The sequence below is a fragment of the Ptiloglossa arizonensis genome, chromosome 3 (genome assembly GCF_051014685.1).
Source record: "Ptiloglossa arizonensis isolate GNS036 chromosome 3, iyPtiAriz1_principal, whole genome shotgun sequence".
NCBI lineage: Eukaryota > Metazoa > Arthropoda > Insecta > Hymenoptera > Colletidae > Ptiloglossa > Ptiloglossa arizonensis.
In genome coordinates this window covers 30,031,539-30,051,540 of record NC_135050.1, presented here as the reverse complement: position 1 = coordinate 30,051,540, position 20,002 = coordinate 30,031,539, and the positions used below count along the sequence as shown (strand labels likewise).

The 20,002-nt window shown below is 50.4% G+C and overlaps 2 protein-coding genes across 13 annotated transcripts in view; one reads left to right on the top strand and one right to left on the bottom strand.

Moving 5' to 3' along the window:
• The window catches only part of Ph4alphaefb (prolyl 4-hydroxylase subunit alpha-1), a 243,083-nt gene that overhangs the window by 206,877 nt on the left and 16,204 nt on the right, over positions 1 to 20,002 (top strand). The gene's annotated exons all lie outside the window — the stretch shown is intronic.
• Positions 637 to 5,514, bottom strand: LOC143144857 (putative helicase with zinc finger domain). Its single transcript, XM_076307697.1, has 5 exons — positions 5,138 to 5,514; positions 4,074 to 4,828; positions 3,215 to 3,916; positions 2,626 to 3,141; positions 637 to 2,295 (listed from the first exon to the last, which is right to left on the bottom strand). The coding sequence occupies exons 1-5, from the start codon at positions 5,358 to 5,360 to the stop codon at positions 1,657 to 1,659; spliced, it is 2,835 nt and encodes a 944-aa protein (XP_076163812.1). The 5' UTR covers positions 5,361 to 5,514; the 3' UTR covers positions 637 to 1,656.

Genomic DNA, 20,002 nt, shown 5'->3' with positions numbered 1-20,002 from the left:
TTATATTTGTATAGTAGATATCGATACGAGTACTGATAAGAAGCTCACCGATCTCTAAACGGATCTGCCTTCGAGAAATAACAACGAAAAAAGCGATAATCCAGCTCGGTAAATTATGCGATCGATTGTACAACCGGTGGAAGAGATACAGCGCGAAATGGTCGCGGTGCAAGTTGAACGTGCGAGCATTGTAAACCAGCGATTCCTAGACAGCGTTGCGTATCGTGTGCCTGGGCCTGATCGCGACTCGTTCGAACAACGAGCGCCAAATATTTTAGCTGCTCAAAGTCAATTCTCCCCTCTCTTACGGAGCAAGGGATATCTCTCCGCTTACGAATGCGTCACACCGTGGTCCACTTTGTCTCTCTTCTCGCTACCAATGACACCCGTTTGCCCTTTTCTATCGCTGTTACATTTATTCTCGTGCTCTTCCGTCGCGGCCGTTCTCGCGACTAGCCCGCTGTCTCTGTTCAGTTTTTTACCGGCTTTAAAAGAAACAACGGATCGAAGTAAACAGGCGAGAATGTAGCTCGGTGGCCTTGAGCGGCCAAAATATTTCGCGCGAGCTCTGTTCCAGGAATCTCAGGACAATGCGTACAAGGGCCTACCACGAGCAACGCGTTACACTACAAGGTATACCTGCTACAACATGTATTTATCGATCATTTACAAATACAATCACCTTCACCATCTAAAACGCATCGATATCCAAATTGTTGTTTAACGTCACGGTCAAGAATCTTGCACTTTGTGATAAAATACGATAAAACACCAACCGGAGTATGCGGAAAGTACACTCGCGAATACATTAAAAGCACACTTATACAGGTCGACGCGACATAGAACGGATCTCTGCGGTGGGAAAACGGTGGACCAATCCCTTACCCCCACTACGCGTCCCTGTAAACTCGATTTTCTTTTCAGTTCGTTAAAAATTTCAGTCTTCTTCGTCGAAGAGTTTTCGATATATTAGAGGTTCAAGGTTCGAACATTTGAACAAAGTATTTTTATAAATTTAACATTTAATATCTTGAAACCCGTTTCACTTTTCACCCACTCGTCGCATTCAGACCGCGTTCTCAGGGATCTTTCCTAAGCTGTTGAACTATACACTTGTCTTACAACGCATACAGAATTATTTATTATTGCATCAATGTATTCAGTTCCGTTGCACGTCGCGTATATCGCATTCTTATAACACATCGCATCGTATCGCATCGCATCGCATCGCATCGCATCGCATCGCATCGCATCGCATCTTCTTTCAACCATCTCTTACGATATTTATGTATTGTAAGACCAGCTGCATATCGCGTGAAAGATAATCGCAGCATCCGCTCGCGAGTCTTGCCGTAAATTACAAAACGAATAAGGAAAGTAGAACAATGAAACAAACAAAAGCATCTTCCCTTTCTTTCTTCGCGTTAGTGGCCAACGTAAGAGTTTCGGATCTCGTACCGCCCGAACGCATCCCGAGGTTCGCTGTATCGTTTCCACCGATTGTTACAAAAAATTCGTGAAAAGATTACAGGGAACTACAAAAACAGCTGGTCTCTAAAAATCGATACGTATGTACAGAATCATTGAAAAATTAAATCGAAATCAAAACAAAATACTGAAAGTCGTAATTAAGGTAGCATTTATGATGGGCGATAACTACTTCCAGCAATCCGGACAATGAATCACCGGATACATCATCGGCACTGACACGTACTCGACGAGGTAGGAGTACCGTTGATTCCTGGGTATGAACTCCTCCGCCAGTGGATTCAATGGTGTGGTGAATGGAACTTCGGGGATCAGGCTGAGATGATACTTGAGAGTTTCTCGGTCCGTGCCGTGAAGATCGGCGATTTCCAAGTACCTTTGCCACAGCTTTCGGCAAGAACCTATCGTTAAAAGCGCAATCGGGTCCCCGACCACCGCCACGAAACATTTGGCCCGCGTGATAGCTGTGTTCAAGAGCCTCGGATTCGTTAAAAAGCCGTAGTCCTTGACGTTCCTCTCGGCAGATACCGTGCACCAGGTTTTGGTCCGAACGGTGCTGATAAAGACTGCGGTGAATTGTTTCCCCTGGACGTTCAGCACCCTTTCGACGGATACGTCGGAGAGTTTGCGCTTCCGCAATTCCGTGCGTATCCTCTGCACCTGTTCCGCGTAATAAGCCAGCACTCCTATCGATCCATCGCCGTATGGTCCCCAAAGATCTACCGGCCAACTGTTTTTCAGCTCTAACACACGATTAACTACCTCGTATACCTCCCTACTGTGAACGTACCCCGTTGAATGTATGTCCTGTCGACAAAGAAACGAAAGAGAAATGATTGAATTTGAACGTCACTTTGGCGAGCTACGGGCTCCTTCGGACGAGACATCGGGACGATGCGTTGCCAAATTTCGTATGTTTAAAACTAAATCGACTGGCCTCGCAAGGACACCGAAAGCTACACACACACACACACACCCCCCCCCCCTCGTTTCTTCGCGCAAACTGCGAGTCGACTCGGTCGTCGAGTATCTCGTCCGAAAGAGCACTAAAGAGCACGAAGCGTGTAACGCTAACTACCGTCCAAGTGTCAACCATCGAAAATTCTAACCGCCACCCGGTTTCAATAACGAACGTACCTGCACTTCCTCGCCCTGAACAGCGTAGAAGGTCAAAGGTTCTAATACAGGATGCTTTACCAATAAATTACTAGCAGGCTTTACGACTCCGTCGTAAAACATTTCGGACGTAAATTTAACGATGTCCTCGTGAGAACGGTAATTCTGACAAAGATGTATTCTACAAGGATGGGTGTGCGGGTACATCCCGTAGATCCTCTCGAGAAGACTCACACCCAGGCCGCGTTCATTGGCTAGGTCGCTATAAATTTCTGGAGCGAGTTGCATTTGATCACCCGCTAGAATTAAACGAGTCTGTCGAGTAGCCAACGACAGAGGTATCAGAACTTCGCATTCTAACGCCTGAGCGGCTTCGTCTACCACTATGTGCGTGAACGACAAGTTCAAGCACGTTAAAGAACTAGATGCCGCCAAGGTCGTCACGATTAAACCGCAATCTCGGAGGTCCTCCTCGGTTGGATCGCGAAAAGTACCGTCTTCCTTCATCAAACTGTACCTCTGGACTACCGGATGTACCTGAAATCGCGCAATGAAAACGAAAGGAGCGTTTCGACGCGGATCAACTATTTCAACTTCTTGGTGAACGTACCGTGTTTTTAGCCCGACCTTTGTAAAAGACTCTGACAGGTTTCAATCGTGAATACTTCTCTGTTCTGTACCAAACGTCGAAGAATTCTTTAATGTAGAGATCCGCTGCGCTGTTACTGTGCGTACAAAGCAGAATCTTGTGCTCGCTGCTTTTGGTAAGTAGGATATGAAGTGCCTGGGCAATGGTAAACGTTTTTCCTGTTCCAAATGGTCCGAGTAACAAAATAGGTGGCAAAGAAATCTCTATAGGGGTTGTCATGACAACCAGAGCTCTTCTCTGTTCTATGTTCAATAAAGGATACAGTATGAACCAATCCCAATGTTCTCTAAAGGTAGACGAATCCACATTTAGCAGATCTAAAGTCTCCGCTTCTTTTACTTCCATGTGTGTCTTGTTTAAAAAAACTAGTCCTATATCTGGAAGGCTATCTACAGCTCTATGCCACTCGCAAAAAGGCGAACGATTTAATAGAAATTGCACCTGCACCTCCAAATCTGTATTAGCTACCAAATTTAAGGTTTTCACGCATTCTTTCGATAGTCTGATATACACGGTTTGAGTACATTTATCCTCTATGTGGCCCTCGAATATCGTGACCGGTTCCGATTTGTACAATATATTCTTGAAAAGTACTCTAGTGCAACCTCTCAAGAACAGCCTACCGCTTTTTGTATCTTCCGAGATACCACGACTCAGCGGCAGCTGTGATAAAAATTAGTCATACATTTTTCTGAGAGTTAAACCGAGGAAGAAATATATGAACCGTTAACTTGAACAAAGCAAATGTTAATTTTCAAAATAAGAGAGGAGCGGAGTAGAGAAAGAAAAGGAAATATATAACTGTTAACAGTAATCTCACCTGGGCAAAGAGCTCACCGGTTGGCGCGTATTTGGCAATGGTGGATGCATCGCCCATGGAAGTCAAAATATAATGAGAAAGGAGACGCATATGCGAGATTACGTTGTATCTGGCGATTTGTTCGTGTCTAGCTAGTTCTTCCACGGTAATCAATTCGTGAAGACGACCTCTGTAATTTTCCTGCGTTAAATAAGCATCCGTAAGGGTTTCCTGAGTTAAGAAGAAGTTATTTTTGTCAGGATATGGATATATCGTAGATAATTTGTCCTCCATTGAATCTCTCGGCGGCACGACTGGCGATCGGAATTGCTGAATTAGCAACGTTTCGTTCATCCATGTCTTTGGGTTCTGAGAAAATTGATAATTCGTAGCATCGAGAATCCTCGCAAAGTCTTTCGTCGGTAAACAGTCCATACAAATTCTTTGAAGTATCACAGGATACTCTCCGAAATACAAAATGATATTCTGACGATAAGTGCCGTATCGATTGGCGGTGAAATGTATTTTCATAAAGTATATACTATTACTTTCGTTTCCATTTACATTCGCATTCGCATTTGTATTCGTATTCGTATTCGTACTCGTACTCGTATTCGTACTCGTATTCGTATTCGTATTCGTTGCCTCGAAATCTACGTTACACCATTCCTGACCATTCGTGATTCCAATCTCGTTAGTACTGTTGGACACGGATTTCAAAACAAAGTTTCCGAGATTCTGATCCAAAGTTAACACTACTCTTTGTAAACTTTTACCTAGACAAATATAATACGTGCTATGTTTTATTTAAATCGCATCGCTGGTATAACGTGGAAATGTGTGAAAAGAAAAATCGCGCGTTGTTACAGTACTCCGCAACCGGTAGCTTTCAAAACAATAGCAATCGCGCGCTGACAAATATCTCAATACTATTGCGACTAACGTTAATTTTTTCAACGAAATTTCGTTCAAGAACATCGACTACCAAACATTGGACCGTCTGTTCGTTCCGCGCATCGATTTACGACCAATCACAGCAAATGTAAACACGACCAAAAAGTACAACGTAATAGTATAGTACTTACCGCGCGCCAAAATCCTAAAATTCCAATTGAAAACAGTATCGCTGCTCGTCGATCGACAACAAAGATTCGTACCGTGGAAAATTTGCACGTCCTTCGTTTGTTTGCAAGTGACTATCGTTTCAGGATTATCCGACTTGATCCAGTCGCGGTGCACTTTTTCGGCAAAGCCGGAAGGAAACGGAGTCTTAACCTCTTCGTTGATCGTGACCGAATGGTCGGTCATGGTTGCCGATTGAAATTTCGAACGTCCACGGAAATTCGAACACTCGTTGCTACATTATAGCACGGCCGCGTTTTTCACGTTTTCGAAATAAAAAACGAACGCAATCTCGCTACATCTTAACATACCGCCGATCTATGACGAACGCGAGACGCTTCCAACTGCTGACGAAACACTGCAGATTCTGCGCAGACGCGACTTACGCGTCAGGTTAAAACGCAAACCGCGCCATCTCGCGACAACTGCTGCACTCGTCGACTCGCAAAGGTGCTGCAACTTTATCGACGGACGAGGACGAAAAGCCGCGCTGAAAATATCGTGTCCGATTCTTCGATCGCGCGAATTTCTCAAACGTTCGTGCATCGCGTATTCCGGTTCGAGTTAAATTTTGTCGATTACTTTGTAATTCGTTCGTGTACCATCGTCGATAGGTGGTGTAAAAAAAAGCACGAAACACGTTCTTTACGATCGTGGTAATTCCATTGTTCCGTCGTTTTTCAAGATCGCCGAAATGTTCTCGAAACGAAATCCATAGTGTTCGCGAGCGTCGAGGTCGCAAATACTTGTCGACTCGTTTAGATTTATCTCTGGGAAGGAACGTTCAAAGAGGGGGTCGTTTGCACTTCACTCCGCGTTCGGTGATGCAGTTGACGCAACGCGTTGCGTTCCTCGATGCGAACGAGTCGAAGGGTTAACCGTCGCTTCGAGTCGTGGAATAAATCTATCGACGGAACGGGTATGGGAAACCGCGTTGGAAATACCGTTCGGGGGAAAAAGAAGCGATCGCGAAATCCTCGAGGACGAAATAAACAAGGGGAGAAAAACGAGGGACGGTCGAGTCGGACACGGAACGGTCTTTTCTCCCGGTAGCCGATCTCGTGGAAATTCCCGGGAAGATTCTCATGTAAATCGCGCAACGTTATCGAACCACCGGAAGTGGCTAAACGACGATCGCCATTATCCTGCGGGCTGGCGAAGGGGTTGGGGGCAGAGAGGGTGTTGGTAGGGTGTTGGTAGGGTGTTGGTAGGGTGTCGGTAGGGTGTTGGTAGGGGGTTGAAGAGTCTCAGCGCGAAGGGGCGAAGTGCAGAACCGGAGGAGTGGGATCGCGGTTAGCCCCGATGGGTTGAAAGCTTTCGAATCGTCGACCATTTCGTGCGTTGTTCTAGGTATTCCCCTTGATACCGGGCTATTCCATTTAGCCCGACGGGCGCGAAACGGGCTCGGGGAAAAAATGCCGGAGAATCTGGCAGCCGTGGACGGTGACCGGTTTCGAACGCGGCCGGCGCGAGATAAACTATTTCTCTGTTTTCGAAGGCCCCTACCCCATGGGAAATCCGATACGAGGTTCACGTATGGCGGTTCGATTCGTTTCACCGGTGTGTATCGATGGCACCCCGTGCTCCACGGGCCGCTCGGGGTTTCCTTTCTCGCGACACCGACGATCCTCGCCCATTTCCTCGTTCGACGTAACGTTTCGTTTTCGATGCTCGAACGCGTTTAAGAAATTTACCCTTATCGATCATCCTTCGACGCGCGAGAATACCCCACGTCGAGCGTTTCAGTCCGTTGCGAGTACTCGTGGCACGAAACATTTCTAAACTTGGAAACATCGTACATCCACCGCGGAATAGAACATCTCCGTATATTTCTCTTCGATCGACTGCGATTTTAAACCTTACGATTTTTATATTCGTAACAGTTTCACGAGAGTGTTTGCAAACGGATCGTTTAACGCGCGATTCTATTTGAATTATTTTTAATCGCGCGTCGCGCGAAACGCTCCCGTACGTAACACTCGCGCGAACGTAGAACGAAGAATACGTTTTCGACCTTAAAACCGAGGATCACCGTACTCGAAAATGCATTCGTAATACGAGCGAACGTTGAAATATCAGAACGGTCTACGAATTCCGAGTTACGAGCCTTCCGGAGATTATCCGCGTAAAATTTATCGATTCCTGTAATTATCTCGCGCGCATAAATGCCGAGAGGAGAAAGCTTATTACCGGTTTGCGCGCGTTTGTCCATGGTTTTTGCCCGTCGTCGAAAACCTTTGCAGCCTCCCGATCGAAATTACCACGAGGACGCAGAGGAGCGGATCGACCTATGAATCGGCAATGCAGATTACGCGATAACGAAACGGATTAATATTTTGTTTGTACTTCGTTAGCCACGATTAACTACATTATTTTTGACAACGAAAATTTCATCAACGGGGGTAATCTTTGAAAGATCGGATTCTAAATATCGGCACGAGTTTCGCGCGTTGTCGAACGGTAGTTTTCGAACGCGAGAAAGACGAGGTCGATTCTCGGACGACCGTCTATCCAAGTGTCTCGGAATATATCGAAAACGCGTTCGAAAACATTAGTTTGTCGGTCCCCCGCGATGATTCCTATAAATTCTTTGGAAGGTTCCGGGCAGCGTCGACCTCGACTCTCCGAAAATCGTTGAAAAAAACTAGCGCCGTAAGTTTCGATGGCTGGATCGCGATCGAAAGGACGACGCGACGATGATAACGGAGAGCCACGCTGGAGAGAAGAATCCACCTAGATGGGGTGAAGAGTAACGAAAGAGGACGCGGGCGAAAACATAACAGAGGGTGTACGAAAGAACCGCGAACTTGGATCGCTCGCGGCTCGCGTATATCGCTAATTAAAATCTGTCGCGTACGCGAGCGTATAGGGTGGCGCGGCGAGGTAGAATACGAAGAGGGGAGAGAGAAACGGGAGAGGGTACGGAGGTGGTCCAGCGTCATCGAAAACAGGAGAAACGAGAACGAGGCGATGGAACGCGATGGAACGCGATGGAACGCGATGGAACGCGATGGAACGCGATGGAACGCGAGGCGGCGGGAGCAAGAAACGAGCGAAAACGTTGAAATCGCGCTAACGAGAGGATTCGTTATTGGACGGAGGTGGAATATAAAGAACTGTCGTTATCGCGCCTCCGGCGTGTCCCTCGGGCGCGATACGAGCGCGCGGCTCGGTCAGCTTTTTAATCGAGTTTCCGCACCGTCTCGTGGCACACGTTCTCGCTCGCGCCCCTCCGACCCGGGGACTCGAAATGCAAATGCTCTCGGTATCGGTCAGTTATTAGGAGCTACTCCTTTTTTCCTTTTTTTTCTTTTTTCTTTCTCCGGCCCTCTGTTCGTATTTGCCGAGCACGGGCCGGTTTATCCCCTCGGAGAGTATTTCGGTCGGTCCGAGTAACAGGCCGAGCCGCGTCACCGGTAGAGAAAGTATCCAGCGACGAGATCGATCCGATTACGCGCAGCTTCGATGGTCGAATCGCCCCTATCCTCGAAAGATATTCGACCTTTCGAATTCGCGAGCCACGTCCTACCAATATTCGACGCGCGGTTCGAAATTCTCTTCTCGCGACGAAATCACCGACAATTGCAGCCGCGCGATAATTGCTCCTTCACCCGACCGCAAATTATCGGAAGGCGAGAAAAACCCGGTTTGCAATTTAAATCGCGCCCGATATTTCGCCCGCGTTCCCCCGCAACATTGAATTCCGTTAACGGTTTCGTGTTTTCTCGAAGGATTCCGAGAGACGAACCGCAATCGTTCGATATTTTCTTCGAGCCGCGCTCACCGTGTGTTTTCGTTCGATCACAGACGATGTTTTTCGAGCTCCGAGATACGCGTTTCGATATCCATCTTTCCCGCGCAAGAAAAATATGCACCGTTTAAACGATCGAGAAACACTCGAAACCGAAAAAGCGAACTCGCGCGGTACCGGGGGAAACTTCGAAGCGTCGTCGGTCGCTAATTCGGGATTCAAATTTTCTACGCGATTTTCGCGGCGCTCCCGCTAAAAACGAGTCCGAGCGCGGTTCCGTTCGAAGTCGAGGAAAAAAGGCTCGGTATGTTGGTTCGAGGCTCGCACGGTACCGAGGAAAGTGATCGAATCGAGCCTCGAACAGGTGGAAAAACACGGGGTTGGGTCGCAAGTCGGAGAGCTCGGGCGTGGATCGGAAGGATGTATCGATTTCACGCTGGACCAGCGTTAGTTGCCCTAAGTGACGAGGTGTCGTATAAATTACCGGAATAAACGAGCCAGGTGCGCTTGACTTTCCCCCTACGGCCGACAACGTTCACCTGACATCCGCAGCTGCGGCAAAGTGCGACAGGCTTACATCCCGCCGTGGCCGGATTGGTCCACTCGTTACCGGAGAAACCAATCGGGATCTGGACAACTCCTGAGCGTCACCGAACTGTCGTTGCTTCGTCCCGATGGATCCTAATGACCGTTCCCGTCCCGGCATTAACGCGGGATCGCTACCTGCACCCGTTTCCACCCTCCCCGTTCCACCGACGCGTCCAATTACGAAACCCACGTATCGCTGCGCGCGTATCGGTCAAGCTGGACGTTAAATTTGCGCTCCTTGAGCCGACCGACCGATTCGGTTTCAATCGAGGAGTTCCAACCCGCTCGGAACCGTGAGCGCCTGTTTGCTCCGGCCGCTTCAAAGTCCTCCACGAATTGGAAATACCTAAGGGAAACTTGGACGAATTTCCTTTGAAACGCGCTCGTCTTTTCTTCCTTCGAGTTTATTGTTCTCCGAGTCCTGTCCCCGATCTTGACTCGAGTTTTCTCCGCTCGACCCTTCGGGGAGACCGGAAATCTCCGTACGTCCGGAAACCGAATTCGGAACCGTACGGTCCGCGCGGAGTGTTTCGCGACGAAACGATCGACCGATGCAAATACGTACCGCGTATTATGGAAGCTCGCCGCGACAATGGTTACATTTGCGTCATCGTCGACGGTGGCTCGAGAATCGTCGAATCCTACGCCGGTGGATCGATACGATGCCGACGGAAACCGACCGGAGAGGAGCAATTTTGCGTCGGTTGAAATTTTCGAAGCGTTCATCCCAACGTTTCGAACGCGTTCGAGCAGCATCCGCCATGGACGATCGACAATTTCGAAGGAACGTTTCGCGGCCGTGTTTCTTTCCTTACGATCGTTCGACGAACCGTATTCGCGTCCCCAGCTTCCGTATCGTCTCGTTCGCGGTCGAAGAAGGTGTTCGATTTCGCGACAAAGACAGAACGGAATACTCGTCGATCGTTGCATTTCCGTCGCGGCCGGTATACTTTTCGCCTCGTACCGGCCGATAATTCCAAGGAGGTCCGGTCCGTCATCGAGCGACTCTCGATTACTCGGTAGGAATTGGAATCGATGAGAACGTCGGGTAAAGTTTGCTCGCAGCCACCGAAGGAGGATTTCTTTTTGTTCGTGGACGGTTCGGTGTCTGGCGGAGTATCCAATTACAATTGGACCGCGATTCGATCGCGATATCAACTTCCTGGCGGAAGATAGGGACATCCCCGACGCTATTGTCCTCGATGGAGCACAATGGCCGTCGGCGCGGACGGTTCTCGCGGTCCGTTATCTCGCGCCACGGGAGCTCCGCGACTTTCTCCCTTTCCGTCGCGCCGTAGCGCCGTAGCGCTCGGTTTCACGCTTTCGCGAGGCCGCCTCGCCTAATGAAAATTTACAAAGCGTTCGTCGACGCCGACACCGACGCTCGCGACACCGAGGGGAACGAGAACGATAACGATATCGAAGCCGACGACGACGACGACAACGACGACAACGAGCGCTGCGACATCGAGGAAAACAGCGCCGGTAAAAAAACACCTACCGCGACGAGAACAGCGAGAACGAGGAAAAGAGCGGGAGGGTCGGAGCATCGCCTTCTCGACCGATCGAACGTTTCTCTCGATGAGCGAACGAGCCGCACTCGTCTCCGCCCGTTGGACGACACCTGCGAGCCTCGACCTCCAACGGAGACGAGAGAACAGCAACGAACCCGATTCGGGCTCGGTTAACGAGGTCGTCGACACGGTTCACGGTTCGTACGTCCAACTTGAATTGGAAAGGAACGTTCGACGGGTACGAGTGCCTCGAAAAAGCTGCGCGTCGTGTCGAACCGATACACTTTCCGCGAACATCGTTGCTCGTAATTCGCGAACCGATGCGCGTTTTCTTCGCCGGAGAGAATAGATTTGTACTCGCGAGTTTGCGAAACGCGGCCTCGTTCCGAGGTAAAAACTTTTCGTTCGCGTAACGTTCGAACATCGAAAGCGTTCGAGTATCGGTACGCGAACAGAGAACAGAGAACGCGACGGTCCTTTCGTAGCTAAGCGTTCTCGAACGGTTGGTTGCGTCGACTCGAAGAGGCGCGAACGACAAGATCGCTAGCCGAGAGATCGCAAAGAGCAGGGAATCCGCGATCGAATCTTTCCCCGTGGGGAAAAAAGCGTGTTCCGTGTGAGCGTGTTGCGGGGTGGTAGGAGCGCGCGATCGTCGAAATTCACCCTCGAAAGGTCGTCGAAAAACAGCTGACGGTGGCGCTCGCTTGGTCCCCGGTTCGGTCAATTATTTCGCGTGGCTCGTAAGTACGCCGATCAACGGGAGGTCGTTCCACCGACAGGAGCAAAACCGACGGTGGGGTTCGAGCGCGTGTCGCGAGCGATGTACGCGGAAGATCGCGCGCCGGCTGAATCAAGATTTAATCGAATAATTCTGGTGGGATCTAATGGCGGGGAATAATTTATCGGGCTCGGGAGCCGAGCTTTCCTAGATTATTAAGCCAGACCCGACGCGGTCTCCCGGCGCGGGGATCCCCGTCCTGGGATTGGTCGCGACAAGGCCAATTCCAGCCGAGGCGCGAACATCGCGAACTACTTAGCCGAGCGACACGTCCGTCATCTATCCGTACAGATTACCTTGATTTATCGTAATTTACGGTTCCACGGGAGAGCGCGGCAGCGTTACCCGCGGGGCCATTAATGCCCGTCGATTGTCGCGGACCGTTATGAAAGGATCCACCACCCTGTCTGGGAACTCGGGAAACGCGAATACAGGGTGTCGCGATAGAAACGGGACTTTGCGTTCTCGTTAGTTACCGTGGTAACGAGCTCGCGAAAATTCGACCGGATATTATTTACGAACGGAAACGCGGAGGAGAGTCGTTCGAACGACCGCGACTCCGGTATCGAGCAAATCTTTCCTTCGGATCGGTCGTTTCCAAGAACCTACTTTTACGAAAACGAAACCCAACCGGACGAATTTTATCCCGTTCGGTTCGAGTTGGATCTATTTCGACGAAGAAACATCGACGATCGGTTATCTCGATTTCCGAACATTTCGCAAGGGACGATAGCGTTCCGGAGCGAAGCGTTCGGTTTCTCTCGTCGCATCGCGTCGTCAAAATTCGCAAAGACACCCCTTCGCGCGGGTATTTCTGGTTCTCGATAAATCATCCGACAGCGATGCAAAGTATTCGTTCGCGAGCGTAATTCGTACTTTAATGCGGCTCCGTGTCGCTAATTTGTGAACAAAGATAGCGCGCTCGCGTCGACGCACGGTGCGCCGGGGAGCTTCGGTCGAATTTACGAGTCGGTGGCCGAAACGAGAGCACCTCCGTAGGAATTCTTTTCGTCGTTTACGCGTCCCGTTCGTCCCGCTCTTAGAGGCGGGACCCCGCGTGTCGCGAAACACCGCGTTCGATCGAAAGAAAAACCGAGGGGACGAAACTCACCGCGATTCGATCGATCGGGAGCGATAGCGTCGCGGGGGATAACGGGAGCACGAGTCGGCCACTTTCGCGCGGAGCCACGTTGCAGCGTCAGGTCGAAGAGGTCGTCGCCGTGGAACGCACCATTATTTTAATTGCTTCCATCGGAGGGAACGAGCCGCGGGACAACTCCGTGGAGACGTTCCGCGATGCGAGCTCGGTAAGGACTCCGGGCCGGGGCCGGGGCCGGGGCCGGGGCCGGGGCCGGGCCCGAGCCGACGTCGTTCGGTATCCTGCGCTTTTCGCGGACTTTCCCACGGCTTTCCCCGTTACCCCACCGAAAGGAAACCGGCTGACGGCTTACTATCTTAATTAGAATTGTAACCGCCGTTAAGCTCGGCCCGGCCCGACCCTACCCGACCCCTCCGGCTTCGTCTCCACTTTTCTCTCGGTCGCTTCGCAGACCCATCCCCCGCGACGTCTAATCCGCTTGTTCTCGCACGGCTGACCGGGCCGCGAGCTATCCGAAATATTATCTTTAAGATGGACGAATTAGCCCTCGCCGCGACACGCTGCTAACCGGAGGAATTTTAACGTTCGACGCGGTCGATTTGCATCGCCCGTGGAACTCTCGGAATTATTCATCGAGTCTTGATGCGACCCGAGGCGATTGAAAATTTCGCACGGGAATTTCAATGGCGCGCTACCGGACCGCGACTGCTCGCCAACTGAAATCGACTAATGGCCAACTTTCCGCGGCATCGACGACTAATTGGTTGCCGAGCAACGCGGGCTCGTCCTCCGCCCGGAGACGAATCACGGATCCATTTTTCATCGCGTAACTTACCCGACGAATCACCGATCGGCCGCTCGCGTTCAAGTAAAAGGTTTATCGGATTCGCGGGATTGGAAACTCGCGAGAGTCGATTATCGAGCGATATCGTTGCGGTCCTCGAAACCCGATAAGAGAAACGTTATTCGAGGATCGGTATTTAGGGTGCTCGGGGCCGGCACGAGGGATACGAGAGCGAGCCGAAGCGTAAGTGCGCGCGGCGCTCGTCGGATCGAACCTTCCTACGAATATCGTTCCCTGCCGGGTTGCAACGTACCTAGGTCGGTTTCTTTCGATTCGTCGTTAACGATTTTCGGATCGGTTTTCGTTCGCTCCGGATAAGGGAGACGACGTTTTCAACCGATGGGAATCGACGAGAAGCAAACGCGATTCCGGCAGCGTAAAAGTAAATCGAAAACGTAGAACGACATTTTTTTGGTTTTCGCAAAAATCGAATCTGAATATTCACGAGGTACGCGCGCGGTCCTGCGCGACTCGAACGACGCGTCTGTTCGTTACTGGATATTTCTACTCGCGTCGGTGTTCGAAAAACCGATCGCTGTACGGTGTATCGTCCACCGTCGAACCGACCGTCTTCCAACCGGTCGGAACAGATCGAAACGGACGAAATCGTACCACCGTCGATGATCAGGATCGGTAACGCAAGTAGAAACGAGGAACAACGAACGAGCTCGTTGATCGAGTGGTCCTCGATCGCGCGCGCACTCGATACCACGATACCCGCGTTCCGTTGCGATTTTCGATACCTCGTATCGGTGTACGTTTCACCGGTCGATACAGCGGAGAAATTATCGCGGCGAGTTCGACCCAGTTATCGAGGACCAAAGAGGAGAGAGGTCGTGGGATATTTATCCGTGCTCTGTACGCTTTCGGCGAAACTTCTAAATAATTTGAACGCTCGCGTCTATCGAAACCCCTATGCAGATTTTACACCAGATTTTCGATCAAACTTTCAAAAGGAAATTATAACTGTATAAACAACAGCACGGATTACCAAGGGGAAATTGGAACCGGCTGCGAACGAATCCGTGCGCAAAGTGCGAGATGGTTCGTTACGGTGGAACGCGGTATCAAAATCGGTTCTTCTTCGCGTAACGAAAATAGACGTATTTATCAGGGGATCGGGAACACGGACGAAGAATTTCTATACGAAACCGAATCGATCGTCTCGGTGGCTTCGGCACGCGTCGTTACCGCTTTCTTTGCAACCGCTCCCTCTTCTTCGCACGCGTCTTTGCAACTGCCCTCGAACACGCTTCTCTCGCACCCTACATTCTTGCACGCGTTCGTTCCCTTTGGTTCTAATCCCGTACCTCTCTCGCTCCGTGAATCTAGTCGCGTTCGCTCAAACTTCCTCGATCCGGCGAGTTCTTTTCCCGAACCAGGTGTCCTGCACCGTGTCAACGTTACAAAAAACTCGCACGGATTTATTATCGCGTCTCGGGCCGTTGCGAGCCTGGCAAAGAATCGCTCGTGCCCGCGGAAAACCCAACGAGAGCTCGGCGCGAAAACGTTCGTCCTGAGGCAGGTAGGTTCGCGCGCGGAACAAAAGACACCTTGTCCTGGGTCCGCTCTCCGAGCAGGTTCGAGTGGAAACGGAAAATTCCGACACCGCGAAAGCGTCGAGCGTTGCAACCGTCGACAAAGAAAGGAGAAGGGAAACATTGTTGAAAATTCTATTACCACGTCGCGCCCTATAGATTCCTTTGGACGCGCTCCATTCGAGCGAGATTCTGTAAATGCAATGCGCGACGTAACCATCCGTTGCGCGGTGTCGTCGCAATCGTTCATATTTTTCTCGTCGGGCGCGTCACTCCCGTGCTTCCTTTCTCGACAATTTCCGGCAAGAATCGTCGCGACGAAAGTCCAGCTCCCTTCCACTCCCGGGTAAAATGGAACGTTATTGTCCGCGGAACGGATCACGAGGCGAGGCGCGAAGCGTTGGCAAGCAGATGTACTTAAACAGAAATTTATCCCCCCTGGGATAGCCCGTATCGACCAAAGTGGGCTCGCAGACACATCGAGAGCCGGCCGTGCATCTCCGTGTTCCGAAGTGCTGTGTTTCGAGCTCGCGTGCAACCGATTCCACCGCGAATCGTTCGAGCCAACGGAGACGTCCGCGCCACTGTTCTCGTTTGTTCCGCGCGAACGATCCGACGACTCGCGTGACCACGACCGACTACGAATTTTATTTAATTTTGTACCAACAAACGAATCAACGATACGGATCGACGAGGTATGCGCGATTAAAATGAACACGAACGCGTTCTCGTTCGGACTGTTTCTCTTTGCGCGACTCGAACAACGAACGATTCAAAATAATCCGAACCAGGCGGTATTTTCACCGAGACGCGATACAAACTACGGAAATTTAAATTCGCGTTTACTCGGTACGGTCCGTCTTGCTCGAAATTGTCCACGGTCGAAATTCCCCCGAAGAGTCCGACCAGAGTCGAAGCGTCCAGCGTCGAAAGAAAACTCCTGGGAATCCCCTGCTCGGTAGGAGAGGGTTTCGACCCTCGAAGGGACGCGTGTCCGCGGAGTGGTGGATCGATCGATCTCTCCGTACCGGTAATACGGTAATGAGCCGTATTTCGACGCAAGATAACGCGCACGTTGGATAGATCGTAGCGTTTTGACCGATCGGTGGTATCTCCGTCGAGGACGGTGCATCGTCTCGCGTACGAATTACGTCGAATCAAAGTCTCGCTAGAGCACAGCGTTTCGGTCGAGTTTCCATTTCGATCGCATTCGCGAAGAGCGTTCCCCTCGTTATCGCGGCCGAACCGATCACGCGAATGGCCCTTCCGCGTCCTTTCATCGTTCTCGATCTCGAAGTTGAACGACCGGATAAAACCAGAGTCGAAAGAGACCGCGCGCGCGGAACCGCTCCATCGCTGGGGGATCTCCGATCCGGGAATACGTTGCTACTCTCGAAATGAAATTGTCCTACCCTATCGTCCATCCGGCTCTTCCCGCTATCTTTCCTTGTTCCGGTTTCTTTCTCCTTTGGCTCCCTTGGCCTTGCACCGTTCCCTGATCTCTCCTCGAGTCGGTCTTAATCTTGCGGAATTCCGATTCCGTTCCTCGACACCGTTGCCCCAAATATTCGCGACCAGAGAACCCGCGGGGATCTGCGTGACTCTTCGACGCGTGTGTCGAGAAATTTCCCCCAGGATGGACCGATAACGCTCGAAACCGTTTCTCGATAGAAAATTAACCGAATCTCCCCCTACCCCTACCTCTACGCCGGGTCCCCGAGATAGGAATAAACACCTTACGCGAGAGAAAAAGAAGTAACCGAAGGTTCCGAAACGCGAGGAGGTGAACGCACGGTTGAACCGCGTCTCGATAGAAATTACCATCGGAAATGAATTTTCCAGACGTCCGAGCGGCGGGGAGAGCCGGCGGAGGGTGAAGCAAAAACGTTTGGACGCGCAAGAATTCGAATCTACGGCCGAGCGGCAAAAAGAGGGTCGAAAGGAATCGTACGGGAATTAATCGAGACCCGGGTGAATCTGCATGCGAGCCACGCGCCTCTCCCGTCGGGCGACGTATTATTACGTCGGGAAGGGATAGCCGGTATCCCCGCTGGGTTTTCCACGCGCTGGAACGATCTTCGCGAATTATCTCTGTCCCTTCTGGGGGTGGGAAGGACCGGGCTTGGGATTCCGCTGGTCGTTATCTACGTCGGGCAGTTATTGCCTATTGCGCACTGCCCGGCAAAATGGAGAACAGAACTGAATAATTCCCTCGTCATCTTGCCGAGTCCTTTGTGTTTCTCTTTAAAGCCCGGAAACGAAGGCAGGGCCGGTGGTCGTGCAGCGAGGATCATCGGTCTTTGTCGGAAAACGCGATCGCAATTGGAGAGAAAATGGAACGCCGGGAAGCCTTGGGATTGCTAAATCGTTTCAACGACACCGAGGAGGAACGTTACCGTTGCTGTGCGTTGAAAATTAAGCGGACCAGGGCCATCGAAGACCCCAGACGCGTCGCATCGCCACGCCTCGACCCGCCCCGCCTCGCCCCGCCTCGCCTCGCCTCGCCTCGCCTCGCCTCGCCTCGACTTCGACTTTTATTATCCGCGAAACATCCTGAAACTGGAATTCCTGGCCGAGCGTGCGTCGTTCGTAAACCACGGTTGCTTCAATCGTAGATCGTTCCCGGCTAATTCCCAGGAATCCCAGGACAATGCGTACAAAGGAGGAAAGTGCGCGAGTTCGAACACCGTTCGATTCCAATCAGCCTCCGCAACGCGAGAAGATCATCGAGCACGTTCGAACGATCGCGCCTTCCCGCGATTTACGCGAAACGCGCGTGGAAACTGGCCGATCGGAATATCGATCGAACGAGAACGATGAAATCTTTTTTCCAGCAAACTTTCGCGAACCACGATCGAAGAGGAAAGTTATCGCTTTCGTGGAAGCTTCCCGAGGAAAGTTTCCAAGTTAAATTACGGGAGAAGCGAGAAGTCTGTCTTCTTAACAATGCCTCGCATTCGGCTCGGAGAGACGTCGAACGGTGCTGTTCGGCCGGCTCAACTTTCGGCTCCTGACCGCTGGAAAGTTCGCGCGTTGTAATTCCCGAAAGCAACAACTTTCCTCTTCCTTTTCTTATTTTGGAACCTCGCCGGGTTCCTCGATCGGATCGTCTTTCAGACATGCTGGCGCAATCAAACTTTCCGTGTACGTATATCGAGACGTTTTATGTTTACTTCGGCACCTCGGTAGCTACGCCGCTCGAGTTGGTGTTGTCGATCAACGAAATTGTTTGCTCGACGAAAGTTTTACAGCGATCGGATACGGTAAGATATTAGCACCGTCGACGTCGATAGGGATGCCAGAAAACGATCGAACGGACAATTTCTCGTCCCTCGAAATAAGCGGAGAATCGCTCGTCGAAACGAATCTACCGCGCTTTCGAAATTAGGCGTTTCATCGAACTATCGATCGCGCGTTCGATGCGCGAATCGAAATCGAATCAAGAAAATACGAAAGAGATCGAACGCAACGATCTCTTTTAGGGTTCCCGATTTCGCGCAAGATGCAACGTCGTAACCTCGCTCCGCTTGAAGGCCTCTGACGCTAAATTGAGACAGATTGGTGCAACACGATCTTGCAAAATACACCAATTCGGAGCTCCACGGGACGCGATTCGCGTTGAACTTCGGTAATTGTCGCAATTTCTCGGGCAGATGTGTTTACGCGAAGAATGGAGACACTCTCGGTTTCTCGGCTCGCGTTGAGTCTCGTTGCTTTAAAACCACGCTCTATATTTCTCAATCCAAAACCTGTCGGTTAATTAGAATGCGACGCATCGGTGCTCAAACGTTGGAACGCTTCGTCGCGGATGGAATCTTCGACGTTCGTAAATTACGAAACCAATTAAAGAACGCGAAATGTTTCGCGTCATTCTGGTGCTTGCGTCCCGGAATAACTACGTAAATACGTAAACGCGCGAGGAAATGGCGCGAAATAAAACGGTCGTTGTCTAAAGTACCGCGGAAAAATGACAACGGGGGCTGTTCTCGAATCGCGGAAAACATCTGCTAAATTACAGCGAAAGGGGACGAGGGAAGGGAGGAGGGGATCTAGCAACCCCCGTTTCCGCACCGAGCGAAAGATTAAATTAAAAAACATCCCGGACCACGTTTCGACGGACTAGTTTCCGCGTGGGTGGAATTTTCAAAATTTATTAAAAGGTAATTACCGGAAGTGAATATGAATCAGCGTCTCTTCGTTCGCGCAATTGCGCTCATCAATTAAGTCAATCGCTGGTTAAGTGATCAGCAGAAATAGGATCGCTTTCAATGTGTACTTGCAAATTCGAGGCAATTATGTTACCGTACTCGTTCGATCAACGAATTCGAACACCGCTCGTAAGAAATAATGTTTCGTTCGTTGTACGATAATGTTTCGAGTTTCGATAAAATTTCTCTTTATCCGTGATTTGCATATTGATAACACCGTCCGACACGATTTTTGCCTTTCAATAACCAGTTGCCGATACTTCTAGAGCTACACTCTCCGGACAAGAATCCGGCAGTCGAATCGCTTTATCACCCCCAGTTTTTGAGAAACACGAGCTTTTGTAAAAATCAAGAATTTTTTACAAGACTGAAGTATTATGTGCAAAGTAAAAAAGTTAGAAAGTTCTAATCGGTCTCCAAAAATAGAGGAGAGCTCAAATGTAGCGGCATATAATTTATTAATTGTTTTACGTTTTAAAAGAGCGTCAAAGTTTAAAAGAGCGTCGAT

Excerpts from the sequence above, each read along its gene's own strand:
- LOC143144857 (XM_076307697.1), bottom strand. The coding sequence starts at position 5,360 with ATGACCGACCATTCGGTCACGATCAACGAAGAGGTTAAGACTCCGTTT. Across the intron at positions 3,917-4,073 it reads CCGGTGAGCTCTTTGCCCAG|CTGCCGCTGAGTCGTGGTAT; the intron begins GTGAGATTACTG and ends TTTTTATCACAG. Across the intron at positions 3,142-3,214 it reads AAGGTCGGGCTAAAAACACG|GTACATCCGGTAGTCCAGAG; the intron begins GTACGTTCACCA and ends GCGCGATTTCAG.